The sequence below is a fragment of the Macaca nemestrina genome, chromosome 4 (genome assembly GCF_043159975.1).
Source record: "Macaca nemestrina isolate mMacNem1 chromosome 4, mMacNem.hap1, whole genome shotgun sequence".
In the NCBI taxonomy this organism is placed as follows: domain Eukaryota; kingdom Metazoa; phylum Chordata; class Mammalia; order Primates; family Cercopithecidae; genus Macaca; species Macaca nemestrina.
Genome location: NC_092128.1, coordinates 48,569,355 through 48,593,402, shown reverse-complemented (window position 1 = coordinate 48,593,402; position 24,048 = coordinate 48,569,355). Strand labels below are relative to the sequence as shown.

The 24,048-nt window shown below is 38.1% G+C and overlaps 1 protein-coding gene across 9 annotated transcripts in view; it reads right to left on the bottom strand.

The window, feature by feature from the left end:
• Positions 1 to 1,227: 1,227 nt before the first annotated feature.
• The window catches only part of LOC105475279 (inner mitochondrial membrane peptidase subunit 2), an 886,283-nt gene continuing 863,462 nt past the window's right edge, over positions 1,228 to 24,048 (bottom strand). For all 9 annotated transcript variants that reach the window (XM_071094624.1, XM_071094621.1, XM_024790867.2 and 6 more), the window contains one exon: positions 1,228 to 1,903. In XM_071094624.1, the coding sequence (XP_070950725.1) occupies positions 1,776 to 1,903 (128 nt within the window). In that variant the 3' untranslated portion in view covers positions 1,228 to 1,775. The remainder of the gene's footprint in view (positions 1,904 to 24,048) is intronic.

The window sequence follows — 24,048 nt, the reverse complement described above, 5'->3', positions numbered from 1 at the left end:
CAATCGTATGACCAAGTTGAGCAAGATAAACTCTGCTCTAGAATAGACTACTAGCTCACAGTCTAGCAGGGGAGAAAATATGTACACAAATCATTAACATGCACAGTGACACATTAATGAACGTATATGTCAGGTAGAGCAGTGACTGCCTGGGGTCGTATTCCTGAAGAAGTAACTAGTCAGCTGAGCTGTTCAACAAGCATTAGGCATTAACTCTGCTGGTGATGTGCTGGATGGCTAGTGAATAGAAAATTGAATAGGAAGAGCATTTACCTTCCCTCCAAAGATTTAGAATCTTGAATGAATAGTTCGAGTAACAATGGCACGGGTAGTCAATAAGGTAGCAAGGCTGATAGCCAATGGGCTAAACTGTTAAAATATTGAACTCTTCTATACCAGTGGTAAATAGCAGCCACTACCAGCACCTATTTGTTCTTTACTCTACCTCCCCTCTGTACTCCCAATCCTCTCTTATATGACCCTTAGACCTTCCTGTGTTCCAGCAAGTAAAGGGTCAATACCCTTATGCACTAAACATTTTACAAATAATTCCAAGGGAGGCACTTTGCCAAGAAAGAAAAAAAAAATTACAAGCTTTGAAATAGCAGTATTTGGTCAACTGCAGTTAAAAGCCAGGGTATGAAGTTCAAGTTGGGGAAGAGAAAATTGAACTGAAGAATTGAGAAGGGCAATGAAGAGCCAGAGAAAAATTTTAAGCGATCTGCTTTAGAAAAAAATTCTGACCAACATTAGTATATAAGTGCTCATCAATATTTGTTGAATATGATGATGCTATGATGAAAAAGAAGCTTTCATAAACACAGACTTAGATGCAGGGAATTTACTCCCTTATCCATACAAATTACAGACTCTATTATTCTACTGTAACTTTGCAATTGGTGATTTCAGTATTACAGACGTGAATACTGAGAAATAATTAGGGAAAGAAAATCAAACTTGGCTGATCTGGACTGTTTTTTCCTCTATTTCACTCAGAACTTTTAAACAAATAGTATGACTAAATGCTGATAAATGGGTTTACCCATCATTGTGAACAGGCATGATATTACTCAGAAATGTAAGATTAAAAAGGGCCAATAAGAAAGGCTTGACTGTATGCAAGTATCAATAGAATGGGTTCTCCATTACTTTAATTCCTTATTTTCAGAACAGGTAAGAAATTCCTCATTAATGGATGTGCTCAATGAGAATTAAACACTCAAGACAGGACCTGACAAATCATTGTTTTATTTTAACATCACTGTTTACTGTTCTTCCTAACTGGCAGTTACTACTTTGTAGATACTACAAATCACAATATAATTCCCATCATTATATGTATAATATGTGTTCCTTCTTGTTCTACCTTAACAGTAAGTGGCAAATACATCATTTTTATTGAATATTAATTTTCAATTTATTTCAGCAGCAAGCACCAAAATCAAAACCCAACAATCAATAGAATAAGTATATGTAACAAATAATCTGAAATTTAGCCCCATTAAGACATGTGGATGCAGTATTTTTACATTCTCAAAGATCTACATATTTTGGGGGCATTAAACAACAGGGAACTAAAATTTAACACAAAATCAGGTGCCACTTAATACTATTTAACGTTTGAAAATTATTTATTTAATAATACAGATCGTCTTAATGTGCTGTAAATTTTTCTCACACAGCATCATATTGTTGGAAGTTTTTCCCTTTTGGAGGTTTTGTTTTTCCATTCCTCTCCAGTAACTGGCATCCCAATGCCAGCAACTCAGGTAGATTCATGCAGTCATTCCTCTTCTCTCTGTACTGGTAAGCGCTCTGGAGGAAGAACAGATTCTAATTTCTGCCAGCGCTCTGGGGGCCACAGGATATGTGTGGCATGGGCATGCAGAAGTCCTAGGGAAACCTGAATTCATGAGAAACACAAAGAAAGCAAGAAATAAATCATTTTATAAACATAGTTATTAATATATTGAAAGCAGAATTTAATCCAGGTTTAACATTCAATGGAAAGGTGAAGATGAATTAAAAAAAAAAGTAAACACCTTTTGTAGCCATTGAAATACAAAGAAAAAAACAGTAAGCACTTATATAGCATTTTCCTAGGTGCTATTACATGTAAACTCCTTTAATCCTCACAAAAACCATTTGAGGTAGGTTCTGTTAATATTTCCCTTTTACAGACGAGAAAGCAAAGCTCAAAGAGGTTAAAAAATTTGCCAAAAGTCATATAGCTACCAAGTGGTTAGTCTGTCTTTAGAACCAAGCAGTTTGACACGAGTCCACCATCTTAACCATTATCCTCAAGAGCCTGATTGCATAGACCCAGGAAGCATAAATCTGGTGTATGTTCTCAGAATTTCCCACAGAGTTACTGGTATCCCAGAGAGACTTTCTTTATGGAAAAATCACAGAGCCCTAAAAAATATACATATTTTGTAAAAAACATTGTCCCACCTACTAGATGAGCAGCAGGAGTTAGGTGTGAGACTGGGTGGGCTGTCTCCATGGAGAGTACACTGAGTAACGCGGATCTAGTACTCATGGAGAGAGGTGGAAAACCAAGAGAAAGCAAACAAGGTGGGATGGGTAGTGAGGAAAAATAATAAAGTATACAGATCATGGCAGATGGTAAAGAATCCCCATTAGCAGAGGTGAGCAGAGATTGGCGAGGATGGAAGAGGTGAGGGGGAGGACTTAAGGCTGAGCCCAAAGACAGGAAGGGAGCCCTTAAACATCTTATATCTTCTTAAAGACATCAATTTCAGCAAACAGAAGAACAGAGCAAACTTGTTTAAAAGGAAGATCAGGGTCTTATCTTCAGAGATTCCCCTTCAACAGGTCTGAAGGAGGGCCTGGAAATCTGTGCTTTTAAAAAAAGTGTTGTTATAGTTATTATCACATGATATTTTAATGGTATTTAGAAGCTTACAAAATACACTCATATTTAGCACATATTTACTGAGTGCCAGTTATAAAGTAATACTATACGCCCACTTTATTTACCATTTTCAAATGTTTTTCCTATAAATTGGACTTCCACAGAGATTAACATAAAACATTCTTTTCACTGAAGCTCTTCTATTTGCTATTACATGAATTCAAGAAATCTCTTCTATTTGCTATCGTACATATTCAAAAAAATCACATTGTCTAGGGACTCAAAGACAGAGCTGGATGTCAGGGAAGGTTTCCAAAAAGATAATCAGAAACACATTGTTTACAAAGAAGAAGAAGAAGAAAAATCTTTTAACAACAACTTGAAATACAAACTAAATAAGCACGAAGGGTAGCAAGAAGCCCTTGGGCTCAATAAAGGGTTTTTTCTTCTACTTGTTATTTTGAAAATCAGACCTATAAAAAATTTGAAAGTGTGGCACAAAAAACAGTTCCATCAAAAGTAAGCGTTTACATTTTGCTGCATTCATTTCTTCCTCATTTTATGTGTGTGTACATATATGTTACATGTACACAGCTACTTCTTCTAAACTGTTTGACAGTTGTTGACATCATACTAAATTTATCCCTGAATACTTTATCATATATCTCCTGAGAACTAAGACCATTTCATATATGAACATAATAGCATTATTATACACAAGATATTTAATGTAGATACAATATTACTTATTACAGAGTCCATATTCAAAATTTTCCGATTGTTCTAGTGATGTCTTTCATAGCCATTATTTTAAAAACTCAAGGTCTAATCAAGGGTCACAGATTGCATTTGATGCTCATTGTTTTGCTTCGATTTACATTTAATTTCTTTTAATCTGGAGTCCCGGCAAGTTGCCTTGTAAAATGTCCTATATCTGGAATTGCTTGATTTTTTTCCCTCATGACTAGAGTCAAGTTCCATCAAATCAGGAGGCACAAAATGTTGGTGCATCTCATTGTTATGAAGCAAGTTTGATCACTTAAGGCAATATTGACTAGATTTCTCCATCACAAATAAATCTTTTTCCTTCTGTAATGGAATAACTCTGTGATATATTTTATAATAATGTAAATATCCTATATGCCAGCTATATTTCATCTAATTGTTTTAACATTCGTTGATGACCCTGCTGAATCACTTATTACATTAGGGATTACAAAAACAATGATTTTCCAAATGTATTCTTTCTTTTGCATTTATTAGTTGGCATTATTCTCTAAAAAAAAGTGCTTTCCCTCTCACCCTGCCTCTACTGTAATATCAAGAAGTCCTTTTTTAAGTCAAAATCTGTGACTACTTTTTATTTATCTGTTTGATGCTCAAATGTCTTAAGTTTGGCCAGTGGGAGCTCTATGTGTCCTTTGGAGACATCTCCATCTGTATTTTAGCACTACCTTACTTTTTGACACTACTAGTTGTTACAGGCTTACCTTTTATCTTATACCTGTTCCACCTGAGATCAGACATTTCTTTAAAGTGCCTTGGTTTCTTTTAGCAAGGAATGCTATTTAGAAACCAAGATTTGGTACTAGGTGTGCTCAGTGCTCCTAGGGTATCAATATTCTATGCCATTTCAGGGAATACATATAAAAAATCCAATACCACAAGGTTCTCCCTCACCTTCTGCACTCCATATTTTATCTCCCTTCTTCCACAGTGATTATCCTGGCTCCCCACAACATTAACACATTTACTCATTTATACTTCCCTAAAATATACTCAAAATAGTTTCAAGGTGACTACATTACAACCATTACCAACAACAAATTTGCTGAGTACAAATTAAGATTTCTATGTAATTATTTTAGTCCTTAAAATATATCTCATTTTAAGGGTGTACTCGTAGGCTGGAGTACAGTGGCACAATCTCGGCTTACTGCAAGCTCTGCCTCCCAGGTTCACACCATTCTCCTGCCTCAGCCTCCTGAGTAGTTGTGACTACAGGCACCTGCCACCACACCCAGCTAATATTTTGTATTTTTAGTAGAGAGGGGGTTTCACTGTGTTAGCCAGGACAGTCTCGATCTCCTGACCTAGTGATCCGCCTGCCTCGGCCTCGGCCTCCCAAAGTGCTGGGATTACAGGCATGAGCCACTGTGCCTGGCCTGGAATAAATTCTTTATTTTCTCCCCCATATAGTTATGTTACCATTTGATATAGAGTTAGGCTCATTTGTTTCTATTTATATTCAATTTTAGAGTTTGCTTTTATTACCCATTTTTGATTCCATTTTATTTTCGAATATATAAAAATTTACATCATTCAAAAGTTAAGATTATTTTTTAAAGATGTGGTAGGCAGAATGATGCCTCCTCCGCCACTGTCCTGGCAAAAGATGTCCACATCTTAATTGCCAGAAGCTGTGAATATGTTAGAGAATAAAGAAGAATTAAGAGTGCTAACAAGTTGACCTTAAGATAACAAGAATATTCTCTATTATTTTATGGACCTGAATGTAATCACAAGGGTCCTAAACAGTGAAAGCAAGAGGCAGAAGGGTCAGATTCAAAGAGATTTGAAAATGTGGTGCTGCTGGCTTTGAAGTTGGAGAAAAGGACCATGAGCCAAGGAATGCAGGCAGCCTCTTGAAGCTAGAGAAAGGAAGGAGATGAATTATCCTCTAGAACTTTCAGAAGGAATGCAGCCCAGTTGACACCTTAACTTTAGCCCAATGGGACCCATATTGGACTTATGACCTCCAGAACTGTAAAATAGTAAATTTGTGTTGTTGTAAGGATCTACATTTATGGGAATTTATTCTATCAGCAATAGGAAACTAAAACAAAAAGTATACAAAGAGAAATCCTATTCCCATCTTCCACCCATCCCCAATAGGTAACTAATTTTATTAGTTTCCGGTTTGCTGTTTCTGTTTCCTTTTTGAAGAGGAAAAAAAGCAAATAAGCATACATACGTGTTCCTTTTTCCCTTTTAGACTTATACCAAAGGTAACATGCTGTATTCTCTTTTGCACCTTGCTTTTATTTTCAACAATATATCCTGGAAGCTACCTCTATCACTTCATAGAAATGAAGTCTGTGTTTTTTTGAAGTCTCCTCACCCCATCTAACCCTAGTGATTCTGCTGATTACTCAATTGGGGAACCTAAATCTGTAGTTTCCACTTTGTTTCACATCCTGAAAAGGTAAACCTAATCAGCTTTAAAGAATCCCTTGAATGTATTCCAGAACATCCTAAATAACCATTCCAACTACGTTAACTTCCAGGAAATACTTCCCTAGATCTAAATGATCTGTCATATTGCAGTTTTTATCCAGTTTTGTTCTTATCTGAGCTCAGCAGAGTTGGAAAACAGCTGGTCTCCATCTCTTCTACAATAACCCTTTTTAAAATTTGATAGCTGCTACTCAGATGTACCTCAAGCCTTTATTTGCTTTTCAAGATGTTTAACTTTTTTTTCATAAGGCTGACTTGCCAGTCTTCTAACTTGGCTGAACTCTTGCCAATATATCTGCTTGCTTGCTTAGCTTTGGACTCAGTTTTGGGCATAGTGATTCAATTTTTTTAACACTCATTTTACCAAAACCAATCTTAGAATTCTTTTATTTTAAACATTCATTAAAGCTACTAATCTTGCTTCCTGAAAAAAAAAATTCATCTTCACAATGATGAATGATGAGGATTCTATCAGATAACATCAATATTCCTTCAAAACATGGTATGGAATGCAAAATTCAGGGTTTCTTTTTTTAATACTGAGAATAATAGAGAGAGAGAGAGCCTATTCATCCTCCATAGTGTCTTGTCACGGATCTTCATTTTTAAAAATTGATATATCTACAGGCAGGCAAAGAGTATAGTGAATATAGAAGGAGATAAAAATCCAGAAATATATGAACTTTGTAAAAATTAAAAGTTATCCTTCAGGTACAGTTTTGGCTTGCATACTGGTTGTATTAGGTAGGTTCTCCAGAGACACTGAACCAACAGGATGTGTGTGTACGTATATATATATGTGTGTATATATATATATATATATATATATAGAGAGAGAGAGAGAGAGAGAGAGAGAGATAGATTTATTTTTAAGGAATTAGCACATGTGATTGTGGAGGCTTGGCAAGTCCAAAATCTGACAAGGGAGGTCAGCCGACTGGAGACCCAGGAAAAAGTTGCAGTTCGAGTCCAAAGGCAGACTGCTTGTGAACCAGGAAGAGTCAATGTTGCAGGTGAGGTCTGAAGACGATCTGCTGGCATGTTCCTTCTTACTCAGGGGAAGTCATCCTGTTGTTCTATTCAGGCCTTCAACTGATTGGAAGAGGCTTACCCACATTACAGAGAGTAACCTGCTTTATTCAAAGTCAATCAATTTAAATGTAAATCTCATTCAAAAGCACCCTCACAGAAACATCCAGAATAATGTTTGACCAAAGATCTGGGCACACTGGCTCAGCCAACCTGACACATAAAATTCACCATCACACCTGACAAATACAATCCCCCTGCTCTTTGCTTACTCAGTGTTACACTCAGTGCTTACTCTATGCAGGGCAGTGTTCTGAATGACTTACACATACTGACTCATTTAATTCTCACAATAACCCATGGGGTAAGTACTATTACTGCCTCTATTTCATAGTCGAGGTAGTCTAGGTGCAGCAATGCATTTTTTTGAGTCCAGACTCAAATACATAAACTCTGTTTCTAGAAGCTTTCTATCAGGATCACCATATCATTTATCATCCAAATGAAACACTTCTGGCAGTCCAAGGGGGTGCTAGTTTAATTAAGTCAGGACAATAAAAATAAATCAGGACTGTCCTTGACAAATCAGAATATAGTTGCCCTAATATAGTTGCTTCTCAATATGGCTAGGTCCCACATTCTTTCCTGAAAAAATAGACTCATCACAAGTAAGTGTACATTGTTATGTGCTAAATTGTGTTACCTCAAATTTATATGTTGAAGTCCTAACTCGTAATACCTCAGAATGTGACTGTATTTGGATACAGAAACTTTAAAGGGATGACTAAGTAAAAATGAGGCCAGAAGGCAACTGGATTAGTGATCATATGAGAAGAGGAGATTATGACACATAGAGAAACACCAGAAGCACATGTGAACACAGAGAAGTTCATGTGAGAACATAGTAAGAAGGTGGCCATCAACAGTCAAGGAGGGGGACTGTAGAAAAAACCAAACATACTGAACCCTTGATCTTGGATTTCTAGTTCCAGAATTGTCAGAAAATAAATTTATGTTGTTTAAGCCACACAGTCTGTGGTATTTTGTTATGAGAGCCCTAGCAAGCTAATATACACATGAATTAAAATAACACTGTGCAGCCGGGTGCAGTGGCTCACGCCTATTATCCCAGCACTGTGGGAGGCCGAGGTGGGCAGATCACCTCAGGTCAGGAGTTCGAGACCAGCCTGGTCAACATGGCAAAACCCCATCTCTATTAAAAATACAAACATTAGACAGATGCAGTGGCACCTGCCTGTAATCCCAGCTACCCGCGAGGCCGAGGCAGAAGAATCGCTTGAACCCTGGAGTCAGAGGTTGCAGTGAGCCGAGATCATGCCACTGCACTCCAGCTTCAGTGACAGAGGGAGATTCTGTCTCAAAAACAAACAAACAAACAAAAAAACAAACAAAAAAAACACTGCTAGAAGTCAGGTCCATGAAATGTCCTAATACTTACTCCTCAAAATAGGGGAACAAAGAAATATGTTGAGAGAAAAGCAAAACAATTTTTGCTTTAAAGAAAAAGAGAGATGATTAAGTATATATAACTCTTCCAATAAGTTAAATACTTTGAACAACTAACCTAACATCTTGTTGGAACTTGATTCTCCCCTCTCCTTACTTATTTGTGTCCCATGTGTAACTGTGTCTCCTTCAATGTATTCACATTTTTCAGGTATAAGAAAGTTACTTTTACAGTAAATTTCAAAACACAATAGCAAAAGCATATTAAATGAACCCTGAAAACCTTGAGCAGATCATTGCATTTGTAATATGTACTGAATGTGAAGATAAGTCCCCTACATGTCTTAATAGAACTCTTGTAATAACTGTTGCCCCTATGGTAGAGTGGGAGGACACTGAGCCCACAGATTGGGAATTTGTAATCTAGAACAGTAGTCACCAAACTGTTTTGATTATGCATCAGCAAAAAATTTGAGGATTCATCCCTATTATTTATGTTAAAATTACATACATACTATTAACAATCCATAAAATCAAATGTTAATATGGCTTAGATTCTTATTTTAGATACAAATAGAAGTTCTGATATTTCTTTCTTGCCTCCCATGGATCATTGTATTCACTACTTGAATATTCCTGCTTCCCACTTTAGCAATCTCTGTTTTAGGAAACACCAAAATTACTGGCTGGAAAGTGATCAGGGATATCAGTCAATGGGTTGTTTCACCCACACAATGCCAATGAACCACATGGACTAAATTTGCACTGAATTGCCTGTCTTTGATTGAGTTGGCTCCACTGAGAAGTTATTTTGGCATCTGGTAGACACAGTCTTCATGAGCCCAGCCTTTCCTTCAGATGCCAGGGGGACAGGTGTTCCCTCCCCTCCCTTTCCACAAACCTATAGTCTACAGAACACTCTTTCATTTCTTGGCTTCAGGTAGTTTCACCCTCTCTTGAGGGAAAGGCTTGCAAGGACATGATAAGGACAAGCAAATGCAAAAGAGCCTTGATAGAGGAAAAAACACAGGAAAGAAAATAAGGAAGAACAAGACCAGTAGTGGGAGGAAAGACATTTTTAAAAAGATGTTCAGGCACTTCTACTATGTGAGGGGCCCTCACCAGACACTGAATTTGCTAGCCCCTTAATCTTGGATTTACTAACCTCCAGAACCGTGAGCAATACATTTCTGTTTACATGCTTAAAAAAAAGAAAGATGTTCAGAACTTGTATTGGTCTATTCTCAAGCTGCTAATAACTAATAAAGACATACCCAAGACTGGGTAATTTATAAAGGGAAGAGGTTTTATTGACTCACAGTTACTGTGAGGAAACTTACAATCATAGCAGAAGGGGAAGCAAACATGTCCTTCTTCACATGATGGCAGCAAGCAGAAGTGCTGAGCAAAAGGGGGAAAAGCCCTTTATAAAACCATCAGATATCATGAGACTCACTCACGATCACAACAACAACATGAGGGTAACTGACCCCATGATTCAATTACCTCCTACCAGGTCCCTTCCATGACATGTGGGGATTGTGGGAATTACAATTCAAGATGAGATTTAAGTGGGGACACAGCCAAACCATATCATTCCACACCCAGCCCCTCCCAAATCTCATGTCCTCTCATTTCAAGACACAATCATGTCTTTGCAACAGTCCCCCAAAGTCATAACTCATTCCACCATTAACCCAAAAGTCTAAGCCCAAAGTCTCATCTGAGACAAGGCAAGTCCCTTTTGCCAAGAGCCTGTAAAATCATAAGCAAGTTAGTTACACCCTAGATACAATGAGGGTACGGGCATTGGGTAAACACACTCATTCCAATGGGAAAAATTGGTGAATACAAAGGGACTACAGGCCCCATGCAAGACTGAAATCCAGTAGGGTAGTCATTAAACCTTAAAGTTCCAAAATGATTCTCCTTTGACTCCATGTCTCATATCCAGGTCACGCTGATGCAAGAGGTGAGCTCCAATGGCCTTGGGCAGCTCTGTCCCTGTGGCTTTGCAGGGAACACCTCCCCTTCTGGCTGCTTTCATGGGGTGGTATTGACTGTCTGCAGCTTTTCCAGGTGCACAATGCAAGCTATCAGTGGATCTACCATTTTGGGGTCTGGAGGACGGTGGCCCTCTTCTCACAGTTCCATTAGGCAGTGCACCAGTGGGGACTCTGTGAGGGCTCCAACCCCACATTTCCCTTCCACACTGCCCTAGCAGAGGTTCTTCATGAGAGCTCCCCATCTGCAGCAGACTTCTTCCTGGACATCCAGGTATTTCCATATATCCTCTGAAGTCTAGATGGAGGTTTCCAAACCTCAGTTCTTGACTTCTATGCACCTGCAAGCCCAACCACATGGTAGCTGCCAAGGCTTGGGGCTCCCTCCGAAGCAATGCTGTGCCTTGGCCCCTTTTAGGCACAGCTGAAGCCAAAACAGCTGGGACTCAGGGCACCATGTCCTGAGGCTGCTTAGAGCAGGTGGGCACTGGGCCCAACCCATGAAACCATTTTTCCCTCCTAGGCCTCCAGGCCTGTGATAGGAGGGACTGCCATGATGGTCTCTGACATGCCCTGGAGACATTTTCTTAATTGTTTTGGCAATTAACATTGGGCTTCTTATTACTTATGCAAATTTCTGCAGCTGGGTTGAATTTCTCCCAAGAAAATGAGTTTTTCTTTTCCACCACATCTTCAGGCTGCAAGTGTTCCAAACTTTATACTCTGTCACCTCTTGTATGCTTTGCTGCTTAGAAATTTCTTCCAGCAGATACCCTAAATCATCTCTCTCAAGTTTAAAGTTCCACAGATCTCTAGGACAGGGGTAAAATGCCACCAGTCTCTTTGCTAAAGCATAACAAAAGTCATCTTTGCTCCAGTTCCCAACAAGTTCCTCATCTCCATCTGAGACCACCTCAGCCTAGATTTTATTGTCCATGTCACTAACAGTATTTTGCTCAAAGCTATTAAACAAGTCTTTAGGAAGTTCCAAACTTTCCCATATCTTCCTGTCTTCTGAGCCCTCCAAGTCTCTATGAAGTTCTAAACTTTCTCACACTTTTCTGTCTTTTTCTGAGCCCTCCAAACTGTTCCAACCTCTGCCTGTTACCTAGTTCCAAAGTTGCGTCTACTTTTTGGGGTATCTTTAAGCAGAAACCCACTCCCAGTATCAACTTACTGTATTAGTCCATTCTCATGCCGCAAATAAAGACCTACTTGAGACTGTGTAATTTATAAAGGATAGAGGTTTAATTGAATCACAGTTCAGCATGACTGGAGAGGCCTCAGGAAACTTACAATCATGGCAGAAGGGGAAGCAAGCATGTCCTTCTTCACATGGTGACAGCAAGGAGAAATGTCAAGCAAAAGGGGGAAAGCCCCTTATAAAACCACCAGATCTCATGAGAACTCAGTCACTATCATGAGAACAGCATGAGGGAAACCACCTCCATGATTCAAATACCTCCCACCAGGTCCCTCCCATGACACATGGGGATTATGAGAACTATAATTCAAGATATGATTTGGGTGGGGACACAGCCAAACCATGTCAGAACTAGAGCCAGGGTCAGAAGATGATCAATGTGAGGTGTGAGGAATGAGGTGAAGCACAAAACTTTTAAATCCATTTGATTAAAACATTTTGTATGCAGGAAAAACAATCTGCACTTTTAGCAAATAAAATATTTTGATGAATTTACTTAGCAGTGTAAGAAGAGAGAGAAATTTCCAAATAAACAAAGCAGCAGTCAGATGATATTTATTCTACAATATTAAATTACCTATAATTATGTTCGAAAGTCAAAACAAACTGAAACAATATCCAAAATTTGAAATGTTGTTCTAACATAAGTACTGATTTCTTAATGCTTAAAGAAATGTCAGCTCTCCAATCTGACATCAAAGGTCCTTCACAGTCACATCCTTCCAAACTCATCTTCATGATTTCTCAGTACAAGTACTCTACTCTCAGGGCCTCTCCAGAGCACCCACAACAGGACATACCATATCTATCTGCCTGCTTCTGATTGTCCTTTCAGTTTGTAATCCTCTTCCTTAGATCCCTGGATCCCTCTTGCAAGACCCAATTCAGTCCCGACTCTTCCATCCCAGCCACTCCAATTCATATCCATTTGTTCCTGACCAAGGAATCGAAGCCTGGTGTAGTGTCTCCCCAATATCCAGTTCTTCCCAATATGAAGATCAATATATTTGAGTTAAATATATTTTTTTATAAAGTAGCACATCTCTTATCTTCTTGACCTCCCACCTTTGGATCCAGAGGATTATAAAGCTATCATCCAGTGTTTTCTCTCAGCATGTATAAGGCTAGTGGTGAGTATAAGGCTAGTGAGGTATCATTAAAAGTGGTGATCCCTTTTGGACCATAACTTATCTGCCAGTGATCCCTACCTTCAGGTCCTTGTTTAAAGGGAAAACCAATGGTTCGGGCCCCAACTTAATTCAAATGAACAAAATGAGCACAGTAGTGGCTACATCCTTTATTAGGCTCAAAAAAACAGGCTCAGTTCTCCCAGTTTTTCTCTCCCTAAATGCACCCGTATTTCATCAAAGGCAGAACCCACTCCTCCTGGGCTTCTTACTACCAGGTTGTCACATCCGAAAAACAATTTTCTTCTCACTGGTTTTGTTATTTCTAAGTCTTCTTAATGAGATTTTGAAAACATTATTATTGGGTTAATAAATGTTTCTTGCTTAAAGGAACAAAATTTAATAATATAAGAACCAAAACATTCATGTGGCTAGGTCAGCAATGACCAATACAAAGTAATTTACTTTCTTATCATAGTACTTACAGCTTTAAAATAGGTTTTAAATAAAACTTACAGTTTTAAAACAAATTTAGTACCTCACCAAAATAAGATAATCACAAATGAAGCTTTAAGAAATTCCCTAAGCATAGTGTGACCATGCAATTTATTACCCAAATTAGGACATTTAAGAGTGAAGGGGGTTATTAATAATTAAACTGGGACAGTAGGTGTAAACCAAGGTGGCTCTAGGATATACAGTCATCCTCCTTATGTGTCATCCCATTATTTTGACAAGTGAACATTTATTGACTATTGCTATACTCTGAGGGCCTTACATATATAACCTCTCTTACTACTAAAGTTAAACCTGCAGTATAGATATTACTAATTGCATTTTGCAAAAAAAAAAAAAAAAAAAAAAAAGCTCAGAATTACTAAGTAACATGCTGATGGCTGTAAGGCTAGTAAATGATAGAAGCAAGATCTGAAATAGGCATGATTCAAAATTCATGCTCCTCCCATCTATAAGGTACTGCTTCTTCTGTGATGTTATGTAATAATTTATGTTTCCATCACTATAGCAAGGGTCAGCAAACATTTTCTCTAAAGGGTCAGAGAGTAAATAGTTTAGGCTTACAGGCCATATGATCTCTGTTGAAACTACTCAACTCTGTACCTGCAGCACAAAACAGGCATGGACAATATGTAAGTGAATATAACATTTGTTCCAATGAAACTTGATTTACAAAAACAGGCAACAAGCTGTATTTGGCCTGAGGGCCATTGTTCACCAACCCCTGATTTTTACTCTAGACCCTATAACGTCTTTGATGGGACAGGCAGGGTTCTAGCTCACCTTTTCTATATTACAAATTAGCACGGTGTTTTGAACAAGATTGGGAACTACCTGTCAGCAATAAGTATTTACTGAATGCGTGAATTAAGGAGGAAAGCTTGTTTGTAAATGCTGTATTTTATTATCTGGGCATCAAGGAAATTCCTTAACCTACATTAATGGAAACACCCATAGTTCTTTAGAAAACAGTATTAAGTAACAGGAGGGCTTCCATAATCACTGATGATATACCACAATAGACTGACAGCAATCTATCCCTACAAAGAACTGTGAGACAGTCTCAAAAGTGTTTTTAAAAGGTAGAATATGGAATTCCCTAGTACACTTCCTGGTACTGCACTGACAACATGCCCCAATTCTTTCTGGATTTTGCCCTTATAGTCACTGCTGAGACCAGGGCTGTGAGTGTCAAAGAGAGAGCAAGGTCACTAACAAGAAGCACAGGACTTCACTTGCAGCTTCTACTGTGATGTCATGCATTCAACATGATGCCACAAGTGCAGGCGGATGTCCTCACTGTACAGAGACACTGCTTTCCTGATCCCACCTCTCTGGTCACCAGTTTTTGCTCATGTCAACATTACACATGAACAATAACAACCATAATAAAGGCACAACTTTAAAAGCAATCTAAGAGACTAAGAAAAAGTGAGAACAACAAAATGATTCCTTTAATAGCATAACATTGAGATTTCTTGTGGATACTAGCAAAGCAGATGCATGGTTTAAGTAAATCAAACAGAATTAGAAATAAAGGCATGCAAGACCAAATGTCACATAGAAAAATGAGCAACTGCACTGTTAAAAATGATCAAAAAGATACTTTTTAAAAAGACTAAAGCATATCAATCATGCTACCTACTTTATTTTTAAACATGGATTAACATATCCATACTTGAATTTTTTCACCAACATTTTTGGATACAGGAGACTAGGTTCATACAGAGAACAGTATTAGCCTATTATCCACTCACACATTCCCACGATGCTTATCTACACAGCATACAGAACAGATAAACACAACTCCTAATAAACAAAGGCATGCACACAGAATGCTTCCATTCCACATAAGCACTGACTGATATGCACTCAAAGACAACCTGATAAGAGCAAAGCTTTGGTTGTTTAGGTGAATGAGGTATGTGAATATCATGTGCCAAAGAATTATGCTGAAGGCAAACAAGAAGAGCCTCAAAACTCCTAAGCTCTAAGCTTTGGTGAGCCAAAAAGGATAAAAGAAAAAAAAATACAGATAGAAAGCAATGGAGGAGTGGAGAAGGGAGGCTCTGGAAAAAATGGATAGATAGGTTAGTACAGGGAGGAAGTAGCAGCAGATAAAGTAAAAGGCACAGAGTCAGGGGTGGCACAATGGGTGACCTTTCTTTGTGGGAAATGAGCTACTGAGATTGCCCCCTCTGGTATCACCATCCTGCGAGACCCTAGCAGTAGTGATAGTTCTGGAAGCATGTCACTGTGCAGAAAGACCCAGCATCATTTTCTTCCTCCTCCTTGAACTCAGAAGAGTAATGGCCCTTGCACCTAGGAATATTTCCTGTAGAAAAGAACTCTTTCCTTCCTGAAGATATAATACAGGTCCACAGACCTTACTAGCAATTCTAAAATCAAAAGAGTTCCAAAAATATGAAGTTTTTTGTAACCTTCTGGTAGCAAAATCTGACCTGACTTGAGCTGCTATAAAATTATAGTCTATTTATCCCATAGAGTATGCCAATTCATACTTCTGGCTGCAGAAATATTAATGTGCTTGATTCTAGAAGCCGCCTCAGTCTCTGCTGGGGGTATTATGTTACATATGTGGCATAGACATAGTTTAAATATGCTGTTTATAGATACTGATATCACCTTTCCAACAGCTGAAAAGTCTGAATTCTGTAGTATAAGTTTCCTAGTTTCAGATGCGATATTAACATCTTTAAATATAAGCAAAGGTGAATATGTACCAAAGATAATAAATGTAATCAGAGATATAGGCTCAATCCTAGGTGGGATTGGCACCCTACTAGATGCTGGAAATATACAGAAGGTAATAAACATGATCCCTGTCACTTAGGACCTCATGATCTGGTGGGAAAGACAGATGTTTAAACAAAGTTTTGAACTACAACCTGGCATGCTAGACATACAAAGGAGCCAAGTACCCTGAGAGTAGAGGTTGTGGCCAAGCCTTGAAAAGGCTCCACTGAGCAGATTCATCTAAGTTAGCTGTAAAGGATACTGCTGACTTCACTCCCCTAAGGACACATCTTCACTTATGACATCCCTTTCCAGATTTTTATCTAGAACATTCTCCTAATCTTTCATTAATTTCAAAGGTGAGATAATGTGATAGGTTTATACAATGTAATATTTTGCAATTTAAAAGCAAGACCCTATGGTTTGGAAGACATTCAAAATGAGACTCTCTCTTTCAAAGGCCTCATTCTAGGACAAGTGTTTTCCTTCATTACCAACAATTTTAACTTTAATCATTTCAAAGCAATTTTCCTGTTCAAGACTTAGCTTTAATCAGAATGCATTTTCAGGTCACTTCATAGCCTCTTCATGCTTCTCTCTAGATAACTACAGAATCATGCATAATCATTCTAGTCCCCCCAAGACACCCTCAGTAAGTAGTCAGTTCAACATTTTATGCAAAAATAGATACAAAACAGGCCTCTGGGGGTATCTCCAGCTAATTTTCATGAATTAATTTCCCAGGATTGATGTTTATGCACCAGTCTCTTTATCACATAATCAAATCACTGGAGTTGAAGTGGTCTAACTCCTTATTTTGCAGCTTGATTAAGCAGGTGATGAAATATTTGAATATAATTTGGATAGTTAACAGCTCACACTATTCACAATAATCCAAGGTGGATGGATGACATTACTGACCGATGTCTCGTTGTTTTCTTGTTTTCTTTCCAGTAGTTGATGTCCCACATGTTATTTTTATGTTGGAGATAAAACAGTTCATATAAATACATGAGTGGAGAGGTGTGAAAGGCTTTAATATTGATGATGTTGTTTTAAACCACATTTAGACCAACTAGGCAGGCAGCCACCGAGACAGACTAGACTGCCATTGGTTAAGAGAGGATTTGGGATGACAAGGTGTCTGATACCCACTGCCAATCCCGCTGCTGTGGTGAATGCAGCCATTCCTCTGCTGGGGTTACCTCTGTTCATCTGGGTGGCTATTTGGCTTCCGCCCTCTATCTAAACATCTCCCTCGACTTCCCTTCCCTCTTTGTGTCTGCTTTCAAAATAAAAGGGGAGAGGCTTGGAAAATAAACAACCAGAAATGAAAGAAGATAAATAAAAGTAACAACTACAAAGACCAAGATAGTCGCTGTGACTAGCACCACATCCGGTGCCACATGAAGAAGACAACAGGCTAACTCACACAGCTCTCATATGAGAGGAAACTTCATATTTTTAAAGAGAGACTAACTTTTCCTCTGATTTAATTTTTGCAACACATTTCTAACATAGGGACTAGTACAGGACACTCTAAGTATCATAACGAACAATATTCACACATTAGGTTGCCCCCAAAAAGGCAGAAACAGAGTTCAAGTTGCTGGCAATCTGGTGAATATTATTTTGCATGAGACTAAGGTGACTTGGTCTTATATGTAATCTTCTAGACACCTAATTTATTCCAATGATGAGAACTTAGATTATGTGGAGGCTTAGATAGGTAGATTGCCCTTACAATTATTTTTCTCAACTGTGTTTTTCATATATAATATCTGTTTTGTTTATGGCCAGAGAGAATTCCTGATTCCAAACTATTGCTACATGTCTGCAAGTGAATGATGAGCCAGATGAGTGAGCCGCCCCACTCTGCCTGTCTCCTCACCCTAAAATGACACTTTGAGTGGTCAGAGCTATAACTGCAGTTCTTACTTTACACCAGAAAATCCAGAAAATTGTGTTGTTGAAGACAAAATAAAGCATAATAAAAGGTAATGGAAAAAGTGGTCTAAATCCGAGAAAAACTGACTTCTCAAGAAGAAACAGATCTAGCATGTGCTTGAAGTTTTAAATGTGCACATGGTGAAGCAGGGTTTACCTCACTGAGATCATTACAGGTGTGGGCATGGCACAATTGGCAACACCAGTCTTAATGATGGCTGCATGACTGTCCATGTGTCCGTGAAAATAAATGTCTTCTTCTATTGCCTACTCCTCCAGGAAAATGATCCAGATATTCCTTTTCTCCACTCCCAGCAGTTAGGTGGAAGCACCTGTCCTGGGCCCAGCCAATCAGATGCCCACATCTAGGACCATGAACATGGAGGGAGTAATGTGAAGACACAGAAGCAGAGATTACTGGCAGAGACATGAGTGCCAGAAAGTGTCCAGAAACACCAAATGCCATCCTCCCTGCGTTGTTCCTGTGGAGTGGCATAGGGGTGTGCTGTGTTGCTAGCTGTGAAATTCCCAAGCCTAGTTTTCATTGCAATTTTTCTGTAAGCTAGCCAATATTCTTCTAATGACATCTTGTCTGCTAAAATTAGTAAGGATTAAAAAAAACAAAACAAAACAAAACAAAAAACAAAACTGAGAATGGGTTTGGGTTGTTTGAAACTGAGATGCCAGATTGGTAGGCTGATGTGGAAATACTGCTGAAAGAATAATGTTTATAAGGAGATTAGAAATTAACTCTAATTCCCAGTTCCACGGGTGGGAAAACTGAGGCCCAGAAATGCTACCCAGAGTCACTCAGTTAGCTAGAGATGGGACTTCAAAACCTATTACTGGCTCTTAATTTGAAGCCCTTTTCACTATACCGATCAGTGAAATGAGGAAAGAACTCTAGAAATTGTAATGTTTGTTAAGGGACCCACATCCACGCTTTCTATGCCTGCTTTTACTCTAGGGAAAAGTGAGGTCTTTCATTTTCTGCAGGAAAAAAAAAAAACAAAAAAACAAAAAAACACCACTGCACATGAAGGTTTGTACACAGCCATGCCACTCTGTTTGGGAATTGTTCTGATTTGTAGCAGCAGGGCATGTTACAAGCCACTGGGCTGTAAGGAACACTTGCTGAGGGCAACAAGAAAACTAGTGATTATTACAGCAACTTTACATCAATGGGCATAAAAGGCCCTGAAACATAAAGAAATGTGGTAAGATTCCTTTTACTCAACACAACAGATATGCACAGGCCTACTACATGCAAAGCACACAGCAAGGTGTTCTATTTCATAAATGTACCAAGCTGTGTGAGACATAGAATCAGGCCTTAAAAGGCTATAATTCACCGAAGAGGACAGTTGTCATAAGCTTGACCCATGCAATGTGTTTGGCAGAAGTGGAGAAGAGGTTGTAGGAACTGAGAGCAATCTAGTGAGTAATTCGAGCCATTGAAGGATCAGGAAGAGAGACAGGTTCTCACTGGGGAAATGACCTCTGACTGCAATCTGAAGGAAAAAAAAAATGGCAAGAGAGTGGTCAGCAAGAGAATAGTCAGGACTTTTTTGCAATGTTGCTGACAAAAGATATGGCCATGCATAGGAAAAGAAGAAAGAAAAATACTTTGAGATTGAAATCCAACTTCCCTAGTTTGGCATCCAGGCCCTTCATAAATGTTCCTCCGTTTTGTTTCATTTCTCAGCACTCATCAGCTTGTAGCCTGAATCACTCTTATGCCTCCTTGAAAACACTCAGATCTCTCACAGCACACTCTGATCCCTCACAGCTCTGGACATTTGTACATACTGTTGTTTCTGCCTCCCAGAAGGCTTTCTCTTGCTCTTTACCTAGATAACTCCTCTTCATCGTTCCAGACAGTGCCTACATGCCACCTCCTTCTGGAAGGCTTCCATGACCTCTTCTCAGTTTCAGCAGCTTGTGACTAATTCAAACTAGTAATTATCACACTGGGCAGTGATGATCTATTTAGTTCTTTCTCTCTTACTAGGTGTGAGCTTCTTGAAGCAGGTACTGCCTCATATTCCAAAGACATGATATAAAAGTAGAAAGAAGCTCAAAAAATGTTTGTCAATTGATTAAATGAAAAAATGAAACTGCAGAAAATGCAGATGTAGATTAGACACAACTCAGCAACTGATTGGATATTGGAGCTGAGAAAAGAACAAGGTAGAGAGATGACCATTATTTCTCACCTGCCTGGAAAGATGGTAATGCCATTAACAGTCTTGGGATCACAGTACAAGGAGCAGATTTGGGAAATGATGTATTCAGTTTTGTATTACTGAATCTGAGATTCCTATTGAATGCCACAGAAGATATCTTGCATATGGTTGAAAATTCTGTGTGAGAGTTCAGGCGAGGGTGTGAAGCAGAACTTAGAGATTCAGGAGTTACCCAACTGCACCCATGGGAACACAGTGCTCACAGAGGGAAGGAGAAGAAAGCAAGAGCACTAAGGGCAGACACCTGGGGGAACACAGCATTTCGGAGGTAATGCTAGAACGCTACCGACTATATGCAAGAATTCATAAACTTGTTTGAGTAACACATCCACCCTTAAACCGGAGTTCATGAGACATGCACAAGTAGAGAAGCATTGCTTTACTTATAAAAAGGGAGGCATTGAGATTAGTGCACAACAGAATACAGCAGTTAAAGATGAGTGGGGGAAATACTTCTAACATCACCTTTAAAACTGCAGCTATTTGGGTTTTTTTCTTATTGAATCTATAGAACATATAAAGATCTAGATAATGCCTGTTAAAATCCTGAAAATTATGTTCTGGTAGTGCAGTTATACATCTGTGTATATGCACATGACTCATATAGATTAAATATATAATGTAAAACCTCTCAGTAGTTTAATTAAAATATCTCCTCTAATGGAAATGAATGTTACTTTATGAACATTTTGCTTTCAGAAGGGTAAATGCAGTGCTTTATATAATTTTTAGTTGACTTTTAAATGAATTTCACAAGCTTTCAATACCACTTTGGTTAGAAAGAAACTTTTGTTTATGTGAAACAAAGATGCTACCAAAAATGGCAAATATGTACCATTTCTGAGAAATAATTGTAAATGTTTTACTTTAAATATTAAGATATATATGTTCACTTTTTATCAGATCAACTACGAAGCAAATTAAAGCAAAAAACAAATTTAAACTATCATACAGATTTTTGCTACTTTTATTTTTTGTAAAGACTCAATCTGTCTTCTTGAGAAATCATCTTGTTAATAAAGCATAGTTTGAATGACTGACAAAGTAATGTTACTGTGATCATCTTAAAGGCATATTGGTCCAATGTCAGTCCTAGTATTGATATTTAGTCCCTGAATATATTGTTGTTACATTAGGAAAAATTAAGTTAATGGAGTCATTCCAGCTTTGTACACTTTCTATTGACTCTGTGATTTTTTTTTTCTTTTTCAGATTTGAGTTCCTACAAATAATAGTTATCTTGCTTTTGTACTTTGATTACAGTAGTTAATTCAGAGAAATTCTGTTCACGGTCATTCAACATTCAATCAATAAACATGCTGGCACAAGGCCATGGCTGGGATGCTTTGTGAGATATTCGAATTTCCATATACTGAAACTGCTAAGAGTAAATAACATGTAGTCTTTTGGTTTTGAATGTAAACAGTTATTGTCTGAAAATTAATAATAGCAGATTATTTAAAGTTGAAATTTATAAAGTGACAGATGAGCCATGTCAAATATAACATAGTAGCAATAAAATAAAACTGGTAGAGCTACCATAAACCAGAAGAAATTCCTCATGGCTAACTATGGACTGACTACTTGAGTGTAGTTTATTTACAAAAATTTTTATATTCCAAGCTGTTATTTCCTAAAGTAGACTGAATAGCAATAAATCTTAATTCTTTTTTGTGGTTCGTTATGTATATGCCAGAGAAAAGGTAGATCATTTTAATGGTAGCCTAAGGCAAGTAAAATGACAGAGACAAATTAATTTTTTTAGAGTGATGTTACAAATTATCTTGAGATTGCCCACTGCTATAGATTATATATAACTTTACTCCACTGACTCAGATAGTTCAGTGCTAGCTCTAATTTGTAAATTTTCTTAATTTACAATATATCACACAATTCCGTTGTGTGATAATTTAGATTGATCTTGGTCAGGCAAACAGACGAGGTTGACTGTTAAAACTCTTGATGCTTTATAGACCTAGGGATAATGTTACATTGTCAAGGGTTGAAGATAGAGGTGTGTTAGCCCCTGTGTAAATGAAATGCTCACTGCCTTGTGCAGAGAAAGAGAGATTTGGGCTGGTGATGAAGGTCTCACCGTATTTGGCACTCCTGTCCTCCTGTTCTGTGTCCTCTCCCAGTATTAAGAAACTGTCATCAATCCATTTCCCTACCAAAGTGGAATGGAACAAGATATGCATGCAGCAACAGGAGTAGAACCTGCCCTGCCTATGGATGAAGTCTTTTTCACAAAAACTTCTGGCCACACTCAACCTACTGTATCCAGTGCTACCTGGCATTTGAAACTACAGTTCCAAATTTTCCTTTTCCTTCAAGTGATTTTTAATTTTTTTTTCCAGTTTGCTTTTCTACATCCCCTTAAAGCTGAAAAGACAACTTCTTCATTATCTTAAAGAAATTTTCATTAAGGATTGGGGGGGAGAGGGATGTCTCAACCCAAACGAATCCATCGGTCAAATAGAGAATATTGTCTCTAATCATAAAAAAAATCCTGATAGTTCAGCATCAATAGTGCAGCATCCATGCTCCTGGAGCACCATAATGTACAGACAGTTCAAGAAACAGGAGTGGAGTGATCATCAGTCACAGAACACAAGAGCACAAGCTTTGGAGTCAGAAAACCAGGTTAGGATCCAGAAAATTAAGAGCTGCATCATCTTTGGTAAGTAACTTCACTTCTTTCATTCTTCCTTCTCTCATTGTCCAATGGGAATAACAATATCAACTCTGCAAGACTGCCACAAGAATTAAATTTGTATAATTTGCAAAGCACTAGCCCAGTGCTCTGCTACACACTAACTGCTATGGCAGCCCCACAGAAAGTCAGGTACAGATTAAGCCTGATGTACTACACAACAATAATAACAAGAAACAAGATGTTGAAAATAGCTGCATTATATCATATCCCATTGTTGACAGTTAATGGTGCTGAAGTAGGAGTTATGCCCTTGAGAAAAATTGTATTTGGTTAGCTGGTGATACTAGTTTATGATGGTTTATCATAAGTATAAAATGGTTGCAAAATTTTGTCCCAACCAATTTTCTTCTTAGAAAATCTATCTATAATAGCAATAAAATGTGGTTGCTGTTATGTTTCATTTTTTTTGACACAAAGCTGGGTTTTGAAGGAGCTTTTCTATGTACTAAGATGAGCTCAATAAAAATAAAATCCTTTGGATTAAGGTAACATCCCTATGAGAACTTTGCCTCTGGTAGAGGCAGTTACAGTAATGAACAAAAGAAGAATGGAAGACTTCCATTGTTGCTTTAAATTACACGTGTGACAGATCGCAAAGAAATTGCTTTTAGTTAAATGAGCAATATTTTCTTGGTTTTCTCCCAGCTCTTCAATAGCAGTTAAAAGGTCCATTGGAAGTATGAATTTTCCTAGCAAACTAACACTGCATTATAAATGTTGCCAGTTTCTGATCACTGACTCATTCCTTAAGCCCTGCTGTTTTCACTATGTGACAGAACTGCATTCTTAAAAGTCACCAACACTTTCCATGGCTTGTCTTTAGTCTCCATCTCCCTCTGTAATCTTTAACCCTGCTGATCACTACCTGCTAAAATGTCTTCTCTGCAGAAGGTAAGTAGCATAGCTCAGGACTCTGAGCAC